Source organism: Convolutriloba macropyga, chromosome 12, assembly GCF_964194025.1.
Source record: "Convolutriloba macropyga chromosome 12, txConMacr16.3, whole genome shotgun sequence".
NCBI classification, from domain to species: Eukaryota; Metazoa; Xenacoelomorpha; order Acoela; family Convolutidae; genus Convolutriloba; species Convolutriloba macropyga.
In genome coordinates, this window is record NC_134479.1 from 41,798,190 (window position 1) to 41,823,052 (window position 24,863).

The 24,863-nt window shown below is 35.8% G+C and overlaps 1 protein-coding gene and 1 non-coding gene across 2 annotated transcripts; one reads left to right on the plus strand and one right to left on the minus strand.

Moving 5' to 3' along the window:
- The first annotated feature begins 5,809 nt into the window (after positions 1-5,809).
- Positions 5,810-21,617, plus strand: LOC142350891 (A-kinase anchor protein 10, mitochondrial-like). Its single transcript, XM_075402892.1, has 5 exons — positions 5,810-6,185; positions 11,737-11,836; positions 12,305-12,607; positions 13,842-14,961; positions 20,809-21,617. The coding sequence occupies exons 1-5, from the start codon at positions 5,998-6,000 to the stop codon at positions 21,033-21,035; spliced, it is 1,938 nt and encodes a 645-aa protein (XP_075259007.1). The 5' UTR covers positions 5,810-5,997; the 3' UTR covers positions 21,036-21,617.
- Positions 13,442-13,514, minus strand: Trnak-uuu (transfer RNA lysine (anticodon UUU)). The gene has a single exon. It is a non-coding gene; the product is annotated as a tRNA-Lys (tRNA).
- Positions 21,618-24,863: the final 3,246 nt, after the last annotated feature.

Here is a 24,863-nt window from a genome sequence, read left to right on the forward strand (position 1 = left end):
GTCATTTATGTAAATTGTGAATAGTAGAGGCCCTAATATTGAGCCCTGGTGAAAACCACATTTTACTCTTTTGCAAGAGGAGCTTATTCCATTTAATTCTACTCTTTGCATTCTGTTCCCAAGATACGATTTAAACCAAGACCGACACGTTCCTCGTATCCCGTACAATTCCAATTTACTTATTATGATGTCTTGATTTATTGTATCAAACGCCTTTTTGAGGTCTAGGAAAAACTGATGTTTTTGTTCTGATTTCGGCGTTTTGTTTCTGTTAGTCAATAGTGCTGTGTTTTGTTGTAAAACCAAACTGGTTAATATGCACTAGATTAATACATTTGATGAGTGAATATAGTCGGTTGTACATGACTCTTTCGAAAATTTTGCTCCATACATATAAAAGGGATATTGGCCTGAAATTATTTTCATCAACTTTGGAGCCTTCTTTATGAAGCGGGAAAACCTTAGCGTTCGATAGTGCATCGGGAAAAACGCCTGTACTGAATGAAAGATTAATCAGGTGTTCTAAGTATACTGCTGTTACGGAACCAGAAGTTTTGATTAAAACATTGGTGAGATTGTAGTCCCCTGACGATGACTTGTTGTCTAAGCCTTGTATGATTTTCTGAATTTCAGACGAATTTATTTTATAAAAACATTGAATACGCATTGATTTTTAATATGGGTCTGGTATTCTCTTTAGGTGTTTTGTTAAGTTTGAACCAATATTGATAAAGAAGTCATTAAAAGAGTTTGCATTATCTACCTGACTGGGTTCCATGATATTTTTCTGACAACTTGCTAGAATAGGAAAAGTTTCGGAAGCATTTGTTTTCCCCTTGAGTTCATTAAGAATTTTGTATGTTTGTCTTGAATTGCCAATACATTTGTCAGTTTTATTATGATAAAATAGTTTTTTGGTTGTTATGATTTCTTTTTAAAAATTATCCCTCGCTTTTGTGAAAGCAGCAAGCGTTGGTTAACATTGATTCTCTTTACATTTTCTGTGAGCTTTTACTAAAATTGATTGTTCGTTATTTTTCAGATGTTGATTCAAGTCATGAACATATTTTTTCGCTCGCTCCGGGCAACTTAAAAATTTTGTATCTCTATACACTTTCTCATTATTTGTCGTTGTTTTGTGAATTTTAAACTTGAATTCAACTGGATAGTGGTCACTGAAATTTTGGCGTTGAAGAACTTGCCCTTCTTCTTTAATGTTTTGAGATAGAAAATGATCTAAAGAGCTTGATGATGTTTCTGTTACCCTTGTTGGATTATCGCAAAAAAAAATTCAAAACCGTTAGCAACGATGCTATTTAAATACGTATCTACCATTAAGTTTTTTGCTCTCAACGTCAATATTGAAGTCACCACAAATTATTGTTGGGGTATTCGGGTTGTTTTTATTTTCTAAAAACTTATCAAGGGTTTCTATGAAGGTCAGTTTGTTGTATCATGGAGGGTTATATAAAGCCATGAGTTTGAAGTTGAAACTTTGCATCTCTAGATTTAAGTACTGCGCTTCATTAAAAGGATTAGGAATTTCTTTCACAATGTTTAAGGTATTGTTACATTGCATCATAATTCCACCTCCTCGTGAATTTCTATTTCTTATTGCCCAATTATTAAAGCCAGGTATAACATAATTTGACGCTTCGTCATTATCACTGAACCATGTTTCACTCAGGCATAGAATATCTGGTTTAGATTCAAGACTTAGAATTAAAGCCTCTAGCTCTGAGAAATGCTTTTTGAGAGACCATACGTTTATTTGGAGAACATTTAAAATATGGCTAGAATCGAGGATTTTGGAAGCCAAAGGAATTTGTTGGATAGTATGGAGTCGGATAGTCTGGGTAAAACTGCATATGTGGGTAGTAACTTTGTTTTTTGTAGCTATGATTTCTGTTTTTAAAATTGTTGAAGTTTTCAAAGTTTGAGTTTTGTTGCTCAGGCCTTTCGTTATGCAACTTTTCACGTCTATTTTCACTTTCGTATGCCTGGTTTGTTCTGTTGGTCAGTTTTGTTTCAAAGCACTTTATAACCGTTTCATAACTGTTTTGTACCAATTCAGCTCCTTCATAAAGGCCATGTATTTTTTCTATGCTCTCATTATCTTTCCACTCAAGAAATATTGTCCCCTCTCTGATCCAAGCTTTGTTTATCCATTCATAGCTTCTTGGCAAATTCATGAAATTTACGCGAGCTTTTGGCATCTTCATATATCCTTACGTTCCCTAGAAGGGAATTTCCGTGTAGTTTTTCTTTTTCGTTAAGAGCTCAATTTTAGTCACTACGGGTAAACCTAGCAATTACCGGTATAGGTGTTCCGCTATTAGATGGCAGCCTATGAGCAATTGAAATGTCATTTTTTTAACACGTACATTCATTTCTTGAGCAACTTTCTGTACAACTTCGGCTGTTTCTTGATAGGTTTCTCTTTGGCCATGAGCTAAATTTTGTTCGAGACCTAGTTTTTTAATGTTATCACGGCGAGTATAAGTTTCGAGCAGTTCACATTCAGATAATGTTTTCAGGTTAGCTTTTTCTTGCTCGATGTCTGTTTTTAGTTCCAACTGCGACTTGAGTTTATCGATTTTTTCATCGACAATTTAACTTATGGTAGTTTTCAATTCGTTTTTTAGCTCAGCTTTATTAACTGATTCCATTTCCGATTTTACAGTTTTCATTATTTCAAGAAGCATGTCTGCAACAAATTTCTGAAAGTTATTTTTAAGTATTTCGGAAATATTCAAATTAGGAACTTTTTCTTTAACTTTGGTAATTTAAGGTTTTGCAGGATTTTCATCAGGACTTAATACAACACAAGCTATTTTTCCGCCTTTCATTAGAGGTGTTTGACCAATATATGATAGAGGGGGCATTCATTTTCATTTTTACTCCAACTATTATCTGATTTTGAGTTTTTAACTTCCTCTCTTTGTTGGTCTCCGGGGGGAGCTTGATCATTATTCAAATTAGAGGAACTCATATTTCGACTTTGACTTAATGTGTAATTTAGAAAAACCGGCGGTGGCAACGAGCTGACTGAAAGCTCAAGAGCTACCAAGGTTTTTGACAAGTTGGAAAACAAATGGGTATATTCAAAAGTTCAGTAGAGTTAGAGTTGCAGTAAATCAGATTATTATGAATCAAAATAACCGAGAAAAAAACATGGTGGTGCGTAGGTATGTTGCTTTCTGTCACGTGTTCAAAACACCCGCGGTGGCGCTGAGCTCACTGAAAGCTCAAGTGCTAGCAAGGTGTTCCAAACCAGCCACTGAAACGCAACCAAAAAGGGGCGGTACTCATACTGTTTATCTATCTGAGTCTTTGTAAGCCACTTTGTAAAAGTAAAGAAGAACTAAAGCACCTAAGGGTAAGGATAAATTTATAGCTGCAAAATACTTGAGATAGCTCAGATCGCATCATAAGAGTAATCCGTATTATCAATGTAAACATCTTTCAATTGTTTTCTGCTTTGTATTTTCCCGCTTCACCTCTGCTGATTGCTTTTTACCAGATCGAATTTTTCGTGATCGCTTTTTTTGGACTAATTAGAACAAATTGTCGTGATGCCGCAAGATTGTTTTAATGATGTTCGTTTCGACTTGTGTTTCAAGATGAAGTGCAAGCAATTCTTTTGTGTAATACTCTGATTTCTTTTTGCGGGGAGAAATAAGATGTCGCTTAACACTGATAATGTCTTTAGTTTATGTTGACACAGGGTTTCAAATAAATCCGGAGTTCCAAAACGTTGATTGTATACTATTGCAGATAACTTATGCCGGTACTTTTCCAACACTTCGAGCAACTTTTTAATCGTCAAGGGATGGTTGTTATTTGATTTGTGGGGTGTTATCGAGTCGTTGATGACATCATGCCATAGTAAAATGTCATTTCGATTTTTGAGAGGCTTTTTACCGAATAAATTCTGCAGATTTAGACTCAAGTTTTTGACATTCGGGTTGAGGCTCAAAGATGGTACACCATAAACGTTACCCAAGAAATTGTGTTCCTTTTTTACCCTGTGTGGAATGACCCTGTTGACTTTAATCACACAGCTGGCTCCAACTATAAGTATCATTTATCTTGTGCCCAGTACAGAATATGCCCAATTTTGACGACAATTGATCTGAAAAAACACTTGTGATAAACTCATTAACTATTTAATAAGTTTATCACAACAACTAGGCTATAAATTTAAGCAGATTTTTTCAAGCTGATAAATATATAAATTTAAGCAGATTTTTTGTCTTTGTCCGCATAAAAGTAACGCTTGCTGCTTAATAGTCTGCTGTGCTCACTGCTCAAAAATCTCAAGTCAGCGTTAATGAGGTAAAAAATGAATTGTTTCCTTTTTTGTTTTTATACAAAGCAATAGTTTTTTTTGGCAGCGTATCTTGGAAATAGTTAATTAATAGTACAAACAAAGGAGAGAAGAAATCCGTGTTTTTTAGAAGTAAAGTCTTTTGATCTCAATAGTTTTATAGGAAAAATATTTTAACTGGACGTTGCTTCTCGGGACAAACTTTTTTTCTGAACGTTTTGACTTTTCGTCCTGAAAAACGAGATGAACAGGTAAAACCTGGAGGGCGTTAAGGTTCTCTTAGAGCATTTAGACTTATAAGTAAGCAATTCACCGAAACTGCTTTGGAGACATAGTTTCATAGTATGAAGGGCGGTTTTTAGAGTTTGAGTTAACTTCACCCCCCCCCCTCCGGCCGCGCTCACCCCACGCCCCTTCAATTAAGCTAAAGCTCTTCTCCCTAAACCGTAGCTAGCTACTGATGAAGCCAACCGCTAGTCGTTTGAGAGCAGTTCATCTGACTGAAACTGGTTATATTTACGCTTTTGAAAAACAGTGAAGTCCGTCTAACATCCTTTGCTAAATGGTGCTGTATTTATGTTTGAAAAGAAATCCTAGCAGCCCGAGGGACTTAGTGTTCACTGAAACGGTTTTTGGGCGCAAAACCTGAGTGAGCTACGATTTTTGTTTCACTTATTTAGAGAACCATATGTAATAAAACTATTCTACTTCAGTAATTAAATTAAAACTTCGCTGAAATTTTGATTGCCCCTTATTTTTTGGTCTTCGCCTGTTGTTCAAGCGGCTCCTATTCAAAGCAAAGCTTTTGTCTAACCGTTTACTCTCAATCTAAAAACTTATATATTTCTAATCTATATTCTGATTTGATGATGAATTTTTGCCTAAATAGCTAGTGTCGTTGGGTTGGTCAACAAACAGCGAAGCATTCAATGCGTATTCGCCAAGTAATCCTAGAATAATTTGATGAGTTGGGCTGCTTTCAGCGTCTGGTTTTTCGTGACCCTTGATTCTCTAATTGCATGAATTATCTGATTGCTTTTATCTGTGTCGAACTATTTCGTGATCGTACCACTTTTCGCTATTCTTTAAAAACACCTGTTCAAAATTTAGATTGACGATTTCTGTTATAAAAATACCAGCAGGCATAAAACTGGAATTCAATGAAGTGTTCTATTGCATATTTTCACAATTCGAAGTAATTGGTGCCGTTGTCGTGTCGACCGAAATTGGTCATTGGCGCAATTCTTAAAATTTTTTGAAAGAAGTAAGAGTGTGAAAAGAAAATAATGCACCTCGTTTTTGTATTTTGCTATTTATTAAGCGATGTTATTGTCGCAATGAACCGGTAAACGGGTTGATGGCTCTTTCATTTGCTACGAATTTTAAAGATGTTATGTGAAAAAAGTTATCGCGGAAATATTTATAGGTTATGGTCCCGTTCATCCGTAACCCGGTATCTTAATTGTTTATTTTCAGGGAAAATGTTTTCCAAAATCTGGGTGCGGGCTCTGAACCTTTTTTTTCTCTGGTAATACTAATTTTATATAATTGGATTTACTCATCGGTGATTGTCAACTGCGAGCCATCTTGAATCTCAGTCAAAAACAATGGCATCTGCACCTTTTCTGCTATTTTCACTCCTTTCAACGTGATCTGCGAAATTTTAAATGGCACAGAAGAGTGACCCCAGCAGAACGTGGGAGGTTAGAGTGGCCAAAGTGCTGAATGAAGTGAAAATTTTGGAGAAACATTCGAAGCTGCTCAAAGTTGGACACTTCAACGGAGTGACGTCAATATCTTCACGAGATGTGGAATCGTTTCGTGGAACTGGCACTGCTTCAAGTATGGCAACTAGGTATGATAAATAGATGGAGGAACACAGGGATCTATCTCATATAGTAAAGTCAGTTTTCATCAATATCATGTAAACAATAACTGTTATAGGACAAACAGTAAAAAAAATCTGCGGTGTCTATTGGGAATTCCTGTGATGGAAAATAAACTAAATAACGGCTGTTTCTGGTGTTTTAGTAGCGTCATTTTGAAAGTTTTTTAATAGATGCGGCACCATTCTTATAGATTTCTGACTAAGATTTCCAATTTACCTGTTTTTTAAGATCTACCAATTTTAATATTCTTTTTGTTTAACGAATACACGTTTGATTTAGGAGTGTTGTGCTTCAGTTTTTGTCAAAATTGTCATGCACCAAATTTTAAATAGGTCTCGAACAAAGTTTGAAGCAATTATTTTCATTGTGTGCGTTTTCTATACACAATTTTTGCTTGACCGTTTTGTTCTAGAATGGTTTGCTGGCTTGAGTGATATGACCGGATAAACTGATGAAGCGCAAGTGCATTAACTTTAATTAATAGCCGCCCTCATCTTCTCAGCCGGCTATTATATCGCTCCTATTTTTTTTTACTTCGTCGAACTTTTTTTCGCTTTACCCTTTTGCCGCTTTTTCAGCATTTTGCGTGAAATCTTTTTGACTTCTCTAGGCTAGTTTCTCGCTTCTCTCATTCTGCTAAAAGTGAATTTGAAAATCAGTTACTCAGCAAAGCAATTTAAAATGAACAGAGTGAGTATAAAAAATTGAAGTCAGAAATAGAAACGGGATAAACCCATAAAGCCCAATTTTAGATGCCCGCCATTTGAACGTCGTGCCTATAAGTCTTAGTTACCATCTCTTATGCTTATTGGTATTGATAGTAGCCCCTGTAGCCTCTCTCTAAGAAACAGAAGTATGTTCAACTACGAAATGCCATCAAAATAAATAGGACTTAAAAAATGTTTTTGTATAAAATTTTTTTTCGATATCTTCTATTCTTTCAATCCCAATCATGCTTATTGGAATCAACGGCGGCTATTTTCCGGCAATCTGCCGGGTATGTTTATCTTTTTTGAGCTTTCGCGGGCATTAAATGTATTGTTGATATAAGCTGCTGAGAAAGCAGATCATCGTAGCATGAACGGTAATTAATTGCTCTCAAACGAAGTTTGTATCAATTATATTAGTTCTGTTGGTCTTTTTTAATGCGATTTTTCGCTTGATCGATTGTTCGTCTGACCAATTTGACTCAAAAACGGGATAAACAGGTAGCGCCCAGCGGGCATTACGTGCCTTTCCTTTCTTCCTTTTCTTTCAGCTCACAAGTCTCCGAGTAGGCGATTCACAGAAACTGTTGTGGAGACTTATACTTATGGTGTGAAGGGCGGTTCTTAGAGGTCTACCCCCCCCCCCGCATCAGCCCCCCCCCAATCCCCACGCCTGCACATTGTAAAGGCCCCGTGCAGCCAAAGACCCACGTTGCACGCAACCCCCCTCCCCTGCTGCGCTCACCTCGCGCACCTTCAATTAAGCTAAAGCTAGCTTCACTAAACCTTGAGGAAGCCAACAGATCAGTGGTCGTTTGAGAGCATTTCGCCGGACGTTAGTCGGTTATGGTTCAATATGTCAAGACCTCACTATGCTGCGCCCCTATTTAGTGCGATTGGCTTCGTTGAGCTCACGTGAGCTAAAATCGAAGCCATCGGCTCACCTGTTGTTTGAGAGCAATTCGTATGGCGGTAGGTAATGTAGGGACATAGGCAGTTTCCACACTTTTGCTTTTTGAGATGTTGTTTTGGTTTTGATGTGGGGCGGAAATTCGAGTGCTTTTAAAAGCATGTCATTTATGCGTGGTTTCATGAATGACATTTAAGCATGTCATTCATTAACTTTTTTGAGGCGAGGGGGACTAAAAAAGTCTATGTGAGAAAACTTTTCGTTTCTGGATTTTTTTGTTGACGTGCGAGAACTTGACTTCTAATTTCATTTTTTAGATACTGATCTTGTAGATTGTTGGTATTAAGTAGGTTAATCTTAAGGTTTTCACAGAGAAAAGACTTTGAATCGTTCAGTTTTTTCTAAATAGTCTGCTCCATTAATGGTTTTTGCGAACAATTGGTCACCCCTCAAGTGGTCATATAGTAACTTTCAATGATTTCTACCTCCCAGGATGTGCGTGCGGGCCGTACTTAATTGATATCGAGCGAAGTTTGAAGCAATTATTGTAAACATGTGGGACTTTTTTTGCCAAATTTTCGTGCTTCAGTTTGTCTTTTTTGACTAAGTTGCTCTTGTTCTGAAATCGAGTTACTTGGTAAAGGCGATTAAGCGAATGGAAATCAAAGCCATTGCAGGCCATTGGTTTTTTTGCACCCATAGAACATTTCTAAGCTTCACCCCCTCTAAATTAAAGTAGCCCCCCTTGTCGTCCGGGAGCAATTGATCGGACGGTAGTCGGTTACTTCACCCTTACTAATTCCTCCTAATTTGGTAATTCACCAAAATTTGAAGAAACAAATCCTAAGAAACTGTTCTTTATTTAACATTTCTTTGATCTTCATATTTACCTTTAATAGAATATCTTTTTCACTGGTTTGCTGTGATTTTGATTACTGAAAAGTATGAATGTTCACCAAAGTTGAGATCCGCCAGACTTAACAATTCAGATGAAAAATTGACTCCAAACGTGATTTTCTGAGAAGAGATATTCATCAACTGTATAGTTTGTTGATTTTTCTTTGCTCTAACAGTCAACGAAACATAGAAGTGAAATGAGAGCAAATTTCTCCTTTTTTGTCATTATTACAATTTTTCAGCTAAAACTGGAAATTTTTTTATTGGTTTCAAGTTTGAATTGACCAAAGCCGATCAGAAAGAAATTATTGGTATCTGAAATAAAAACCAAAACATAAAAATCGTGATTTTCTGAGAAAAGATATTCGTCAACTGTATACATTGTTGACTTTTCTTGGTTCTTATAGAATTTTTGTTCCACTGAAACTGCAAAGACTTCAACAATTTGAGATTATCGAGGTCAAATATCATGAATTTGAAAATGGGAAAGTAAAAGTTTAATTCTGTCTCTTTTCGCATCAAATGTGGTTTCGGAACCTGCTCTTACCATAACCTCCCAACCTACTCTTTTTTGTAAACTGTTACCATGAGGCTCTTGATGTAACGCGAATTAAAAAATTTTAAGTATTTTAAAACGTTGTGGTGCATGAAGACTCTGGCGAGCTGTCTTGTTTAATTTCCATATGTTCTCATTTTTCAGTTGTCTTTTACAGTATTACGAGCCACTTTCACTTTGTAATTTTAAATTCAATTTGATTATTTGTGATCCAAAAGAGTTATGCCCGTAGTTTGTGAGTACTTCGTAGTTTTTGGTGTCACAGAGTATTTATTGACTTTCTTCCGTGCGTCTGGGTGCTTTGTAGAAATTGTAGGAATATTTTGTACGCGAATTTCTGTTCGTTTTGACTTCAGTGTGTCGTTTAATTTATTGTCCTTGGAATGAGCAATTTGTTGAAAAGCGTGATCAGCGTTTATCATGCTTGCTTAATTCAAAAAGTTTCTGTTTTCGAGTGAAGCCATTGTTTTTTGCACCCATAGAACATTTCTAAGCTTCACCCCCTCTAAATTAAAGTAGCCCCCTGGGAGCAATTCATCGGACGGTAGTCGGTTAATTCACCCTTAGTAATTCCTCCTAATTTGGTAATTCACCAAAATTTGAAGAAACAAATCCTAAGGAACAGTTCTTTATTTAACCTTTCTTTGATCTTCATATCTACCTTTAATAGAATATCTTTTTCACTGGTTTGCTGTGATTTTGATTACTGAAAAGTATGAATGTTCACCAAAGTTGAGATCCGCCAGACTTAACAATTCAGATGAAAAATTGACTCCAAACGTGATTTTCTGAGAAGAGATATTCATCAACTGTATACTTTGTTGATTTTTCTTTGCTCTAACAGTCAACGAAACATAGAAGTGAAATGAGAGCAAATTTCTCCTTTTTTGTCATTATTACAATTTTTCAGCTAAAACTGGAAATTTTTTTATTGGTTTCAAGTTTGAATTGACCAAAGCCGATTAGAAAGAAATTATTGGTATCTGAAATAAAAACCATAACATAAAAATCGTAATTTTCTGAGAAAAGTTATTCGTCAACTGTATACATTGTTGACTTTTCTTGGTTCTTATAGTCAACGAAACGCTCTCTACTGTCAAAAGATTGACTAAACTGAAAAGCAAGAAATCCACCAGCCATAGATAATTGATCATAACTAACATACAGATTATCATGCAGAAATTATTTTGAAAAGAGCTTAATTTCATGCTTTTTACGTTTTTGTTAACTTAGTAATGGAAACAATCCTATAATTAATTTGGGGTTGTCTTCATGAAATCTAAGTAATTTTTCAATATAGAGTTCACTTGGAATGAGGAATTAATAGAAGGTTTTCTAGCCCGAAAGAGGAAAACAATTACACGCATTATAACTCAATGTTTTCTCGATTTCCTTTGATCCTGTAAACTTTCATAATAGGTGATTTCGAGTTAGAAAAAGTTTGTTTCACATAAAGTAGTAATTGATGTAACCTACAATAGATGCGGCGAAAGAGTGAACTTTTCTAAGTTTGGTTGATTAGTTCTGATCCACTCGGCTTCAAAATGTGATTTAAATACAGTAGTTTTGATCTTAATAGCTTGCTGTAATTTAAATAATAAAATGGCGTAAATTTTTATTTGAAAAAAATTGAAGAAAATTCTTGTTTTCTATTTCTCCATGCTAGCAATGGAAGTCGGTCGGTTTGTTTTGATTTTACTGTAACCATGTTTGATGAACGAACCGTATACGCAATATGTCTTTTGCTGAGGAAGAAGAGGAATTGTTTTTATTTAACTTACTTTTTTAGGTTAACTTTTGATATGCCCTCTCTAGCTGAATAGAATTTTTGTTCCACTGAAACTGCAGAGACTTCAACATTATGAGATTATCGAGGTCAAATATCATGAATTTTAAAAGTGGAAAAGTAAAACTTCCCATAACCTCCCAACCTACTCTTTTTGTAAACTGTTACCATGAGACTCTTGATGTAACACTAATTAAAAATTTTAAAGTATTTTGAAACATTGTGGTGCATGAAGACTTTGGCGAGCCGTCTTGTTTAATTTCCATATGTTCTTATTTTAGTTGTCTTTTACAGTATTATGAGCCACTTTCACTTTTTGTAATTTTAAATTCATTTTGATTATTTGTGACCCGCAAGGGTTATGCCCGCAGTTTGTGAGTACTTCGTAGTTTTTGGTGTCACAGAGTATTATTGACGTTCTTCCGTGAGTCTGATTGCTTTGTAGAAATTGTAGGAATATTTTGTACGCGAATTTCTGTTCGTTTTGACTTCAGTGTGTCGTTTAATTTATTGTCCTTGGAATGAGCAATTTGTTGAAATTGTAGGGTTATTTTGTACGCGAATTTCTGTTCGTTTTGACTTCAGTGTATCGTTTAATTTATTGATCGCAATAACTACTCTCATTTAGATTTTTTAAAACTTTGCAAATTTTTCTTTGCAGATGTAAGCAGTTTCTGGTTTGTGAATCGTCACTGTCTCCAAAATTGAGCGATGTTCTCAAGCACGATGTTGTTCTACCATACCTCATACAATTCTTACAGGTATGTATGAGATAATTGCCGTCAATGGAAACAACTATTTTGCTTTTCACAGCGAAAACGACATTACTAAGAGATTTGTCAAATTTATCTTCACGGAGTTGTATTCTGGGTGGTCCGATGTCACGAGACACTTGATCTATTTTGGTCTACTCGAGCTATGTTTCTAGTCAATCCCCCCTCCCCCTCCTCCTGAGTACTGATAAACGAATGAATTCCGCTTTTGGCAACTCAACAAATCATCAATTGCACCCGACTATTGACATTGATATTAATCAGGTGAACAAAATCGTTGTCAATGCTTTGCACACCTCTTTAATTGAACAAAAAAAGAACTTGCGGACACATGAGAATTTGAAGCCCAACCGCCAAGTCAACTACAAGATTCCTACGCCGCTAGATTATATTCGTTAGGCTTGGACAAAATTTACTACCTAACTTCTTCCTCAGGTAGATGGCTACCATTTTCAGGAGAAGTCACAAGCACAGCTGGTCTACTTCTGGCTAGCTGCTGAAACTTTTCGTCTATCAGATCAGTCACAACCTCAGAATCGAACCCACCAGATCAATCAAACAAGCACAGCCGCAGCAGTTGAGAATAGGTCAAAAGAGTTGGAGGATCAAAACGAAGAACGGGAGGAATCCAACGCAAATCAGGATGTGGACGATGACGAAATGCTTGACATTGACGTTTTTGGGTCTGGTAACCCATTTGCAGATGCGTGTAATGGTGAAGAACAGGACTCGAACCCATTCAAAGAGTTCGAAATGGAGGTAAATTTTTATGATTTTGTCCACTAGTATCGTCGGTACTAGTTGATCACACATCCAAAAAGCACTAGCAATATAGCACGTGCGTCTGATAATTGCGCCTGATATTGGGAAGAAGGCGTTATTAGTAAATATCATTTTTATGTGAATGTGAATGCCAATGCTTTATTGAATCACAATGGCCCACAAACTTTTGGGGTGGAGGGGTTGAGGTAGATTTTGGCTATACTAGACGGAGGTAGAGCTGAACAACTTTTCACTAAGCAACAACGTCAGGCACTTTGAGTAATTAATTGCTCTTGAACGCAGTTCATAGCAATTATTGTGAACGTGTGTGTCTTCTTTTTTATGCAAGTTTTTCGCTTGACAATTTTGCGCTTTTCTTCTAGAACATTCTTTGACTTCTCAAGTGACTTTTTCACGCTTTCGTTCATCTTTTTGAGTGATCTCTAGTTATACGAAGTTGCTAATATAAAATCGGTTGCAGCATAGCTACAGTAAGTGACTCGTAGCGAAGAGGTTAGTGCGGGTGGCCATGGATCGAGAGGTCAGTGGGTTGAATCCCGGTGGGGGCAGAGTTTTTTGCACCCATAAAGAAAAATTAATCTAGACTAAAGACCATGAATTAAATTGCCTCGCCTATCGCTCAAGAGCAATTCTTCCGACATTTGTCGGTTTATGTTTAAATTTCTCGAAATGATGTCAGGGGAGATTCGTTTGTCCCGGAGTTAAAAGATTCTGGAATTCGCTTGTGTCCCGGAATTCATAGATTCGTGAATTTGCAAATATGTTCTTGTAATAATAAAACAATAATCGAATTTTTTATCATAAAATAATCGCCCCACAAGGGACTCGAACCCTTGACCGTTGGATTAAAAGTCCAACGCTCTACCAACTGAGCTAGCAGGGCTCTCTACCAGGTGTTTAGTGGTTCGAAAGCATCGCATGATTAGAGTTCGTTTTAGAGGTTCCCAGTCTTTCTCATGATCTTCATATCAGCTTAATTGCCCTAAAGAAGTGCCCTAGAGTATTCATCACAACCCGTGATCAAATTACCTTAAAACATAACAAAATGGGGTTATTATTACCAACTAATATAGGGAAGGTCGGTTTCTAGCCGCCCGAAATATACCCCCCATTATGATATATTTACGGGGAGCTAAACGTTATATGACTACCAAGTTGAGGTTGGAGCTATACTGTAAACTACTAACGATAGCTTAGTATAAATGCTTAGGAACCTGTTGAGGAAATCGAAGATGAAAACAGTGACTTCGGCGACTTCTGTCTCTCGGGTGATAGTCGAACAATTCGTATCACTATGATGCCAATTATGGACGATGCTGCGAAATTTGAAAACCAATCAGATACCGCTAATGGTGTTACTTCGGATCTCAGCAATCAAATTGAATGTGCAAATTTCTTCAAACAGAACGCGGTCAATATTTTTATGCGGTATATTTGTAAAGACTCGACCCAAAGTGTCGACTTGCCAGAAAGCTTGGGCACTGAAATTTGGGACAAGATATGCGCACACGAAGGAGTCAACTCCTCTTGCTTTATTTCTGCCCAAAACCATGTCTATTCAATACTACTTAACGAATACTTCGAAAGCTTTCTTTCAAGCTCACAATTTGTAAATTATCAATTAGATCGAATTACTTGTAGAAATGTTACTTTTAACGATGTTCTTTTTTGTCATGTAACCGTCTGCTATTTTATGGAATTCCTGCAAGCCATTTCACTACAAAATGTAGTAACTTGCTTCTTAGCGCTTCAGAATTTTAAACTTAATTATGATCCGAACTGTTCACTCTCGGACGCTAATGTCCTGTTCAACTCGTATTTTAACGAGAATTCCTTATCTCATTTTGTGCAATTTCCCGAGTCTGTTATCTGTGTGGTAGAAAAGAAAATTTTAGAGGCCAAGAAAATTCCGATGACAGCTGCACAAGAAAATAATGTTCAAGCGACAATACCGTCGAACGTTTTCGATGCCCCGTTTGTACTGCTTGGAAATGTTCTCAAAGTGGAAATTTTCCCATATTTTTTGAAGAGCCGATACTACCGACAGCTAAAGCGGGAATTGGAGTTGTCGTTTTTCTCGATGCAAGATTCTCAAAATGGTCGTCAGAAAGATTGTGGTTCGCATTTTGGTTGTAAAGGCACAGAAAGCGAGAATCTTCTGAAAGCGGAAATGAAGTTTCCAGGCCAGGAAGCACCCAGATGGCTATTCCCAGTGGAAGACGAGTTTGGGGATCCGAAGTCAAAGAAGAACCAGAAACGGACGTTGGGTCATGTAAATGCCATTGGGGAGTATGTATCACAGTATGAGTCTCTACCTGGTGGAATGCAAGGTTTGTTCACATTAGGATCACTGAAAGCTAGTCCATTCAGTGGAAGAATTCATCTTTGTTCAACGGTGTTCAAGTAAGCGCTCAATGAGAGCTATCTCAGTGTTCAATGAGAGCTATCTCAATGAGAGCTATCTCGCAGTGTTCAATGAGAGCTATCAGCTTTTAACTAAAGTTGCCTTGGTAGTGCTATAAATCCTCTAACAATCGAATAGTTGCTCTCAAACGCCGTTAATTTTTCTTCAGTAACTTTTGGATTGCTCGGCGACGCGGTAAAGCATAAATTATGGTTTCAAGACCTTTTTGACAATTCAAAGATTCATTTGTATTGGAGAAGTCCCTTTTTAATCAATTTTATTGGAGTGTTTTTTGAAGCGGGAAATGAAACGCGTGAAAAAAATTGGAGTGATTTTAGTGCTGAACAAAAGTGAAGAGCGGAGTGAAAAGACAGTGGTTTTTGTTCATACCGCTGTTTTTGAGAGAGCGAGAAATTGATGTGTGAAAAAAATTTCTTTAAGCGAGCGAACTTTTTGTTCACTTTTAAAGCGGTTTTTAAAAGCAGTTTTTTTGCAACTTTTGATGGTTACGAGGTTTGATTATGATATTGCATTAGTTTTAGGCTTGTTTTGATAGAAGTTGAAGGTTTCAAGTAGTTAATTTGGGTTTAATGCTAATTTGGAGGTTTTTGATCAGTTTTGCTGATTTTCAGACGAAATTAAATGATTTTTTTGCCAGTTTTTTTACTTAATGCTTCAAGTGGGATTTGAATAGAAGCTTGTTACTTAAGGAATTTTCAGGTACACATTGACTAAAGGTTTCTTGGTATAACTTATTTTTTCATAGAAAAATTGAGAAATTTTAAACCATTTTTCTTATTTTTTGCATTTTCTTTTTTAAATCTGAGACAAGTTTCTTAGCCTATTATGACCTGCACATTGTTTTGCGAGCCTTTCATTGCTCTAAATGCAAGCGAACTTTACTCGGCTTTATGTTTCCTGTTTCCTTGTACTATTAAGAGCTTTTCTAGTTTTTTTTTGTTTAATTTGTTTTTGAATGCCGTTTCTATTCTTCCTTAAATTTTTTATGGCATGTGTGGAGGTTCAGTATTCACAATAGTTGTCCTAGTTGTTTAGTCATGTTTGTATGGGCAATTGTCTCCTTCGAGTCGTTTCCGGAATTCTTCCGGCTATGTTTTTTTAAGATCTATTCGCACATTTTCATGATTTTTGAAGTTATATTGGAGTTGTGATTTTGGTCACGCCGAAGCAGGAAGTGGAGTGAAAAAGCGAGTGGTTTTGCGTCGTGAAATTTTTTTGTTCTAAATTTAAAGTAGAGTGAGAAAACGGCGTTTGAACAAAAATTCGATTTCTCGCTAGTGGTTTTTTGTTCACATGCGGCAATTTCACTTTGATTTTTACTGTTTTTCGATTTTTTGGATCGGTTTTTTGGATTTTTTTTTCTAAATGGTTTTCCCAATCCTTTCCTAGTCTGTTCTTGGTCTAGTTTTCTGTTTAGTCAATGAAAATTCTTTGAATTGTACGTCATGACTTGTCAGGTTATGTTCTAATGTTTCTAGGTAATTAAATTTTTGTATTAATCACATAGTTCAACTACTAATTCATGCCCAAAAATTGTTTTATATGACAAAAGATTGTTCTGATGTGAGTAGGCCACATAAGACATACGTACGTCTTTTATATCTCGTTATCCGCGTCAGCTAGCTATTATTGCGCTCCTGTGATCAAGAGTATTCTTAACTAGGAAATAAATCTTAATAGCACCCCTTTTGAACGGTTTGTTTTTAATAGCCGCGAAGCAATAGCGGCTTTTATTGGGGACATCGCGTTTTTTACAATTCAAAAAATTCGAATAGTATTGGTGCGCTGTCTTTTTTTAAGATCTTCACGCTTATTTCGACTTTTTCACGTCACTGGGAAGGTCAAATTAGAGTGGTGATTTTGGCCGCACTGGAATAGTAAAGGGAGCAAAAAATCGCGTAGGTTTGAGGCGCGACTTTTCAAAATACCTTTAAAGTGGAGTGAGAAATTGGTGTTGGAACAATTTGGCGGTTTTTGAGATGGAATTTTTTTACAGGTGCGTTTATTTGACTTGTGTTTTCAGAGTTTTTCTGCTTCAGTGCTTTTAAGACGGTACATATGTGTTCTAATTGTGCCTATTTGCCTTTGCTTGAATTCATTAAGGGGCAGCTGAAATGTTTTATGACTTTGCCACTATTTGTTGTCATAAAATATTAGTGAATTTTAGATTTTGCCCTTTTTTAAATTTATCTGCTGTCTTATCACTTAGTACCATCAATTACAGGTCTCATTGGTTGATAATGAGGCATAAAAGAACCTAATTAATGGCTCGATTTAATAGCTAGTGTTTTTCACGATAAATATTCTGCAAATATTTATCGTAGTTTTTGATGTCTTATCATTTAATATACCTGGGGACAGGTCACTGATGCTGCTAACGAATACTGCCAATTTTATCGATTTGTTCGTTTTTGTTCAGGGCAAGTGCTTTCCAAGACTTTGACACTAATTGTTTTCAATAAAAATTATCAATTTTTTTTTACTTTTGCGAGTTTTTCTTCTTAATTTTGTCGTCGTAACTTAGTCTCATTATCGACAGGTCTCATTGATTGCTAACAAGGCTTCAATTAAGGCAAATATTTCAGTTCATAGCTATTGCTTTTTGTGACTGATACGCTTATTCGTTTTTAATTTTTCTATTTTTTGTACTTATTGCTGTCTTGTCACTTAATCTCATTAATGACAGATCTCAACGGTGGTCATCGAGGACTGAATTAATTGATGTAATTGTATCCTTCAGTAGCTGTTGCGTTCTCTGACTTAGTATTTCAAAAAATTCCAGCGAGTTTTATTGCGATTTTAGTTATTTAGTTATTTTTGTCTTATTTTTAATATTATTAGTGAGAGGACTCGTCGACATTTAATGACAGGTTGCTGATGAGAAATAGAGCAATATGGTTGCAAGTTTGAGTTCATATTAGTTGGTTTTTGATGTTGATCCTGTCTTTTCAAAAAATAAAAGTTGAAGTTTTAGTCTTGCTTGTTTTTGTTGTTCTGGTGTTGTTTTATTGCTGATTCTCATTAATAACAGCTCTCATTTGCCTTATAGAGCAGAGTTAATGATTGTCAGTTCAGAAATTAATACAATTTTCGAATTTTATTTCAGGACTTGTCCTGCTATGTTTTTTAATTCGTCGTCTCCATCGATGATTCTTACGATCATTGACTTCTACTGCTTTGCAGTTAAAATTTCTCTGCGTGGCGTCATTTGTTCTGCTTTTAGGTCAATTGCTCTTCTTACCTCACTTAAAAAATGAATTCTGAAATCAATAGTGTGCATCGAAGTAGTGCCAAACATATATGCCCTAATTCTTGAGTAGTAGAGTCTAGACTTTTCGATTACAAATATTAATTTTGAAAAAGCTCTATTATGGCTTTGCCTTCGTAGTAACGTATGTGTCGCATAAATGAGAGTCTAACCCAAAAAGTTAAGTGATTTATTAAAGGACTGGTGGTCAATCTGTCTCTTTAACTTCTTTAGTTTCAAATCCATGGAAGGCCACAAGCGTCCATCGCGGCTGTTTTCCGGCAATCTGTCGGCTTTGTTTAGTCTGTTATAACAGTCAATGTTTTCTGTTCTTGTCTCTATCCCTATGGAGGTCTTACATTTTTTTGTTCTCTTTCTGAAACATGGCGGGCTTGTTTAGCATCGCGTTTCTATTTCAACGCAGCTGTGCCTCGCTTCAACTCTCCTGAGTGAACTAATTCAAAAATTGTTCTATAACTATTATTTATTACTTCGCAACTTTAGTACTTCGCTTGTGATTAGTTTCCCTCCCAGCACGTTAGAAGTCAACTACCTACTCATTTTACAGATTGATTTTTAAAGGATGTCTATTTTGCGTTATCCGTTCATTTCTGTTTCTGATCGTGTTATGAATAACAAGGTCAACTTGAGGTATTCGAAGTTATTTCTGGTGGCTGTTCTAGAATTTTGTCAAGTGTTTTCAGCACAAACTCATTGTACAATTGCTGTTTTGGAATCTGGCTCTTAGTCGTCTTTTTGTCTTTGACGTTGTTCTGTGCTCTTTCAACGACAGTCAGAACACTTGGTTTGCGTTGTAGTAGTTTCAATCTGATCTGGAAGCTTGATTTCATGATTTTTGTTCTTATGCAAATATGCCTTCTGGAATGTATTTGACGATATTGCTATAGATGACCGTTGGCATGTAATGGGACTACTGTGCTTCCAGGTGACAAAAATGCACCCTTCATTATTTTATCTGGTGAATTTTCAATAAGTTTTTGAAAGCGTTTTTCAGGTGCTTTGCAAGGGAATTTTATAAAGCAATATGAAGCGGATTCTAACCAAAACTTCTCAGACGCATGACACCAAGGAGAGTGTAATTAGCATAGAGCTCCTACCTTTTGGAAATTTTGCAAATTTCGGTCGGTTGAATTGATCAGTTGAAAACTGAAAATTTTGTCTTGTATAGGCAAATTTTTGTTTCGGCCAGGTTTTTACCATTGATAAAAAATGTTTCATTGAGCGTTTTGCTGTTTTTGATAACCAAAATTTGATCAAGATACAATTTGCACGACAGAAGGTACATTTTTGTGATTGAAATGTGCGTTCAACGGGCAGCACAGGCAAATGTTTACTGATTGTTTAAAAATGATTTCACGTTTATTGATTACTCTCAACCGAAGTTTAAAGGAAATATATTAGTCGTGCTGTCTTTTGTGCGATTTTTTTTTGTCTGAAGCTTGCAGCTTTTTGTCCTGAAAAACGGAAAACAATTAAATCCCACCCTAAATGGCTGATCAGCTCTCAGCATTACGCCTTAATAGACTCTAATTATGCGGTTTACTGGAACTGTTTTGAAGAGAAATATAATCTTTTTGGGAAGGGCGGTTTGTAGTATGAAGGCTGACCCCCACCCGCAGTCACCCCCCCCCCCCCCCACACTTTCCTGCACCTGGCAATTTGGACCGCCTCTGCGTCCGCCAGGAATCTGCAGGTCTTTCATACAAGCTGTAATAGTCTTTGTGTACGACATTCCTAACTGTCCGCCATGTGGCAAGGACATGTCTGCTAGGCCAGTTTTTGCACCATCTGGCTTTATAAGGAATGTTAACATTCCTGCAGTATCAGTTTACCTGGTATGCAATACTGTTGGTTCATATTACATTGCGCCCTGTTTTTTTCCCAATAATTGCTTTGCTTGATTTGCCATTAGCTGTTTTCGTTTTTTTTTGTTTTCTTTCTGACCGAATTAAAATAGGCCAATGTATCTCATTGAACGTTTAGAGTCAATATCTGTTATTAACCAAATTTTGTGCTTCGCAATTCATTTAATTTACTTTGAAAGTCACGCTGCTTGCTGTTCCTTTTTTGGCAAAAGTTGGTAACTATTCTGTAACAGTTTGAGAAATTATTTGATTTTGCAAGTTTTGCTCGGTTACGGTTTCCAATATTGAGATGGTTTTTCTGGTTAATTTTTTTGTTTGGGCGGTTTTGAGCTTTGTCATTTTTTTCATTTGGGGATAATTTATCACCTCTCCGTGTTTTATGTTCAAAAAAAATGAAACAATGTGTGGACGAAATTTGACTACTGCCTTTTCGCAATAGACGTCGCTGTTGATGTTGATTCGTTTCAATAGACATCGATTCCATCGACACCGTTTTTAGTTGATTCCCAGATGTCAACGTGATTCGTTTTGTATTAAAATTGTCAATTATGGAGCGGTTACTATTTGATCTGAATAATTGGTTTCACACATATTTTGTAAATAATGGAACTGTTTTTAGGTAAAGAAACAGTCGGTTCTAAAATCAAGCAACTTCTGACACCGGGGAAGTCGAAGAAAGCAACAGAAGCAGAACATGAAGCGTGGGTCACGGCACACAAGATTGTGAATCAAGTCAACCGAGAAACAATGGAAGCTGCAAATATCAGTAGCAGTACAAGTAGTGCAAAGCGAAATAATAATGCGTCTCAAAATCACAGAAAATATACTAACATTTCCGATATATAGTTGACTTTCACGCGAGGATACATAATAGTTTTCAGCAACAGTTACAAACGAAACAGCTAAAACAACGAAAATTCAAACAATCGATGTTATGTATGTTTTATCGCTCGTGAAAATAGCGATGGAAAAATGAACTTGGTATTGTTAGCCATTTATTCGGGAATTGTTTCAAATATTGAACCTACTAAGCTTTAGGAATGTGCAGCGTCCACCTATCAAACTGTTCAAAAACCCTTTCACAGGGTTAGAAAAGTAGCGCAAAAAGTCACAAACTGCTTTTCTGTTAACAAAACACGTTAATTTTGTTTAGCTCAGTTTTCGACTTATTTCCTGATTTCTATCTTGATAAGCAAAGCAAACATTTAATTAGTTATAACTTGTGATTATCATAACTGTTATGAAGTTTTTTTCGGTCACCATTCAAAAATAGTGCTAATAGTTTTCTACTGTAGCTAATATCTAATTGCCATTTTAGATTGAGCACGATTTCGAAATTATATCATCCTTGGATTTATAAATTGTATAATATTGAAACTATTGAATTTTGTGTAAATTTTTGAATGTCTAATAGATTTTAGTTCGATAGAGTTTTTAAGTACTACGTACGAAAGCACAATGTGTAGCGCATTTGTACAGGAGAACATCGTTTTTAATAGTCGCAAAGCGATAGCTGAGGCTATTATTGGTCTTCTCTTGTTTTTTAACAATGCAAAGAATTTGAATTGTTTTGGGGCGCTGTCTTTTTTACGACTCGAGTAGAGTATTCGAGAAGTCTTTTAATCCATTTTATTGGACAAAATTTTGAAGCAGGAATTTGGCGTAGTTTGGTTGCTGAAAAAATTGAAGAGCGGAGTAAAAATAGCGGTTTTTTGTTCCTACAACTGCGAGAAATTGAGGTTTGAAAAAGAATTCCTGAGCAAGCACTTTTTGTTCACATGTGGCTTTTTAAATAGTTATTTTTTTCCTTATGAGGCTTGATTATGATATCTTATTGATTTTTGTTTGTTTTGATAGAGGTTTAAAGATTTTTAGTAGTGATGTTTTATGTTAACATTTTGGTTCTTTAACTATTTTGCTAATTTTTTGGTGCATTTAGCGATTGTTCGGCTCTTTTGTTTTTTTTTGCTTTATTGGGGATTTGAAAAGAGGCCTCTTATGCGATTACTGTTCTGTCGGTATAAAACATTTTTTGGTGGGAAATGAGAACAAATAGAGAAATTTTTAAATATTTGATTTTTTAGAGTTCCTTTTTGTCCACAAGTGTCCTTGTCTATTATGACCTCCCATTTGTTTTCCGAGTATTTTGTACTCGAATGAATTTATCCTTGGCTTTGTGTGCTCTTGTAATATTGAAAGATTCGTTAATTTATCTAGTTTTTAAGTTTAAGTTGTTTTTAAAGAGCTTTTTATGAATTGACTTTAAATAAAAAAATTCTCATGAGTGGTTTTTATTACGTACTAGTTATTTGACGAGGTAGTTCTTCGAGTCGTTTTCCGGATGCTTCCGGCTGTTTTCGTCAAAGATCTGTTCACAAATTTTAATGATTTTTGAAGTCAAATTGAAGTGATGATTTTGGTCAAGCCGAAACTGAAAGAGGAGCAATAAAGCGAATGGTTCTGCGGCGTGAATTTTTTTTTTTGCTTCTATCTCAGTGGAGTGATAAAAAAAAGTGTTTGAAAAAAATTCGCTTTCTCGCTAGTGGTTTTTTGTTGATACGCGGCATTTTGACAATCCATTCATAGTCCTGTCTGGGTTGTTTTTTTCAGTTAGTCAATAAAAGTTCTCTGAATTGTGTCAGGAATTTTCCTGCTATGTTTTTTTTTCGTCATGATTCATCAATTCGTTTTGCTTTATCTCATTTTACCGTCTTTTCGACATTTTGCATGAAATATTCTTGACCTCTCTAGGCTAATTTCATTCTGCGCTCATTCTGCTAAAAGAGCTATCAAATAAGTATTTGCTCAGAAAAACAATCTAGAATTAACGGTCAGTATCGAAAAACAAAATCAAAAACAGAAGCGAATAAGCCCATAAGTTAAAATTTTGGATGCCCGCTATTTGAACACTGCTCTTACAAATCTTAGTTCCCATCTCTACTGCATATTGGTATTTATGCTAGCGGTTGTGTCCCCTTTTTAAGAATAAGGAGTATTTCTAGCTCAAGGAAGAACAAAACGATTCATACACCAATTTTTTGTACAAAAATCAGTTTCTCATTTTTCCCTTTCAATCCCATTCAGGTTTATAGCAATCGATGGCGGCTATTTTCCAGCAATCGGCTGGGTATTTCTTTAAAGACTGATGCAGTTTTGTTAAACAGAAATTGAGCATATTAGATTCTGTTATGAAAAGTTGTTATTGGAGTCGCACCTTATTTTTATCTTCCTTTCTTATTTGTTTCCTCTTTTTTTTCAAATTGAATGATATAATGAAGAAAATAGTTTTGCTAGTTTAGTTTTTTGTTGACTAGGGCATAAGCTAAGATCTACTTCGAGTCGAATCCGGAGTCTTCCGGTTTGTTAATTCGTCGAATTAAAATTTTTTGCTTTATCTTGTCGTCTTTTCTACATTGTGCATGAAGTCTTTTTGAGTTTTATAGGCTATTTTCATTCTTCCCTCATTCTGCTAAAGGTGTTTTTCAACAGTAGTTGCTCAGCAAAGCAATCTAAACTGAATTGAGACATAAAAAAATGAAAGCTAAAATTGAAACGGGATAAACCCATAAAGCCCAATTTTAGATGCCCGAATCTTGAAATTTATTGACAGCTCTAATGAGTTTTGGCATTGATACTGGCCTCTGCATCCTCTCATTAACTTAGAGTAGCATGCATAAAATCCAATCAGAACTGTTCGGATTTTCAAAATGTTTTTGTACAGTATGTTCTGTCAAAGTTGGAGCTAGAGGAGTTGATGTTTACTTTTATCTGATGTTGGCCTTACCAAAGCCATAAATGTCACTCGTAATTAGAAAATTTCGCTTACCGCTAGTTCAAAATTTTCAAGTATAGTTGTAAGTTGAATGTAGCTTTATTGCGGCGCTACTGGTTTCATTATGTTTTTGTTTGTCAAGATGGAAAAATATCTGAACTGGAAGATACTCCCAGACCAGGTAAAGCTATTTTTAATGACTTGAGTTTTGTTCATTTAAGTTTCAAGTTATAGAAAAAAATCACAGGTGAGTGGCTTGACAGGTGCTTCGCTTACTTTCCAGAAAATATATTTTTCTGAGAACATGCAAAACTGATTTGAAATGCTCAGTGGGATTTTTTCACAACGCGTATTTTTTCACGACCCATTGAACTGCTCAAGTGGGTCCTAAGATCGTGAGTGTGTGTTCCTTAAAAAATAAGATTATACTTCAGGATGTTCCAGAACTTGATGTTTTCACTGATTTGAGCGATTTTGGAATATTCATATTTTGTGTTGCCTACAATTGCACGAGCCGTGTTTCTTCATGCTTTAAAAATGGAATTACGGAGGCCTTGGCAATTTTTCAGATCAGCTTTAAATGATTGGTTTTCGAAGTTTATTTTGGATTACCCTTTTAAGAGTAAGTAGTTTTACAATAAGATCCTTTTTAGTCAAATCTAACTTTCTGCAACTTCACATTAGCGTGTTGTTTTGTGCCCTTATTAGCGTGAATTTAAAGTAATGTGCTAATTACTTTTAAATGATCTTCAAATAACTCTGAGTCTTGGTATTTTAAAAATTTGTAGCATCAATTACAAGTTCTGTAAAATAAACGATTGTTGCTCTGAACGAAAGGAAGACCGATTTCTCAGGAAATTTTTGTACTTGTGAACTAATAAAATTTTTAGCCGGTTTTTAAA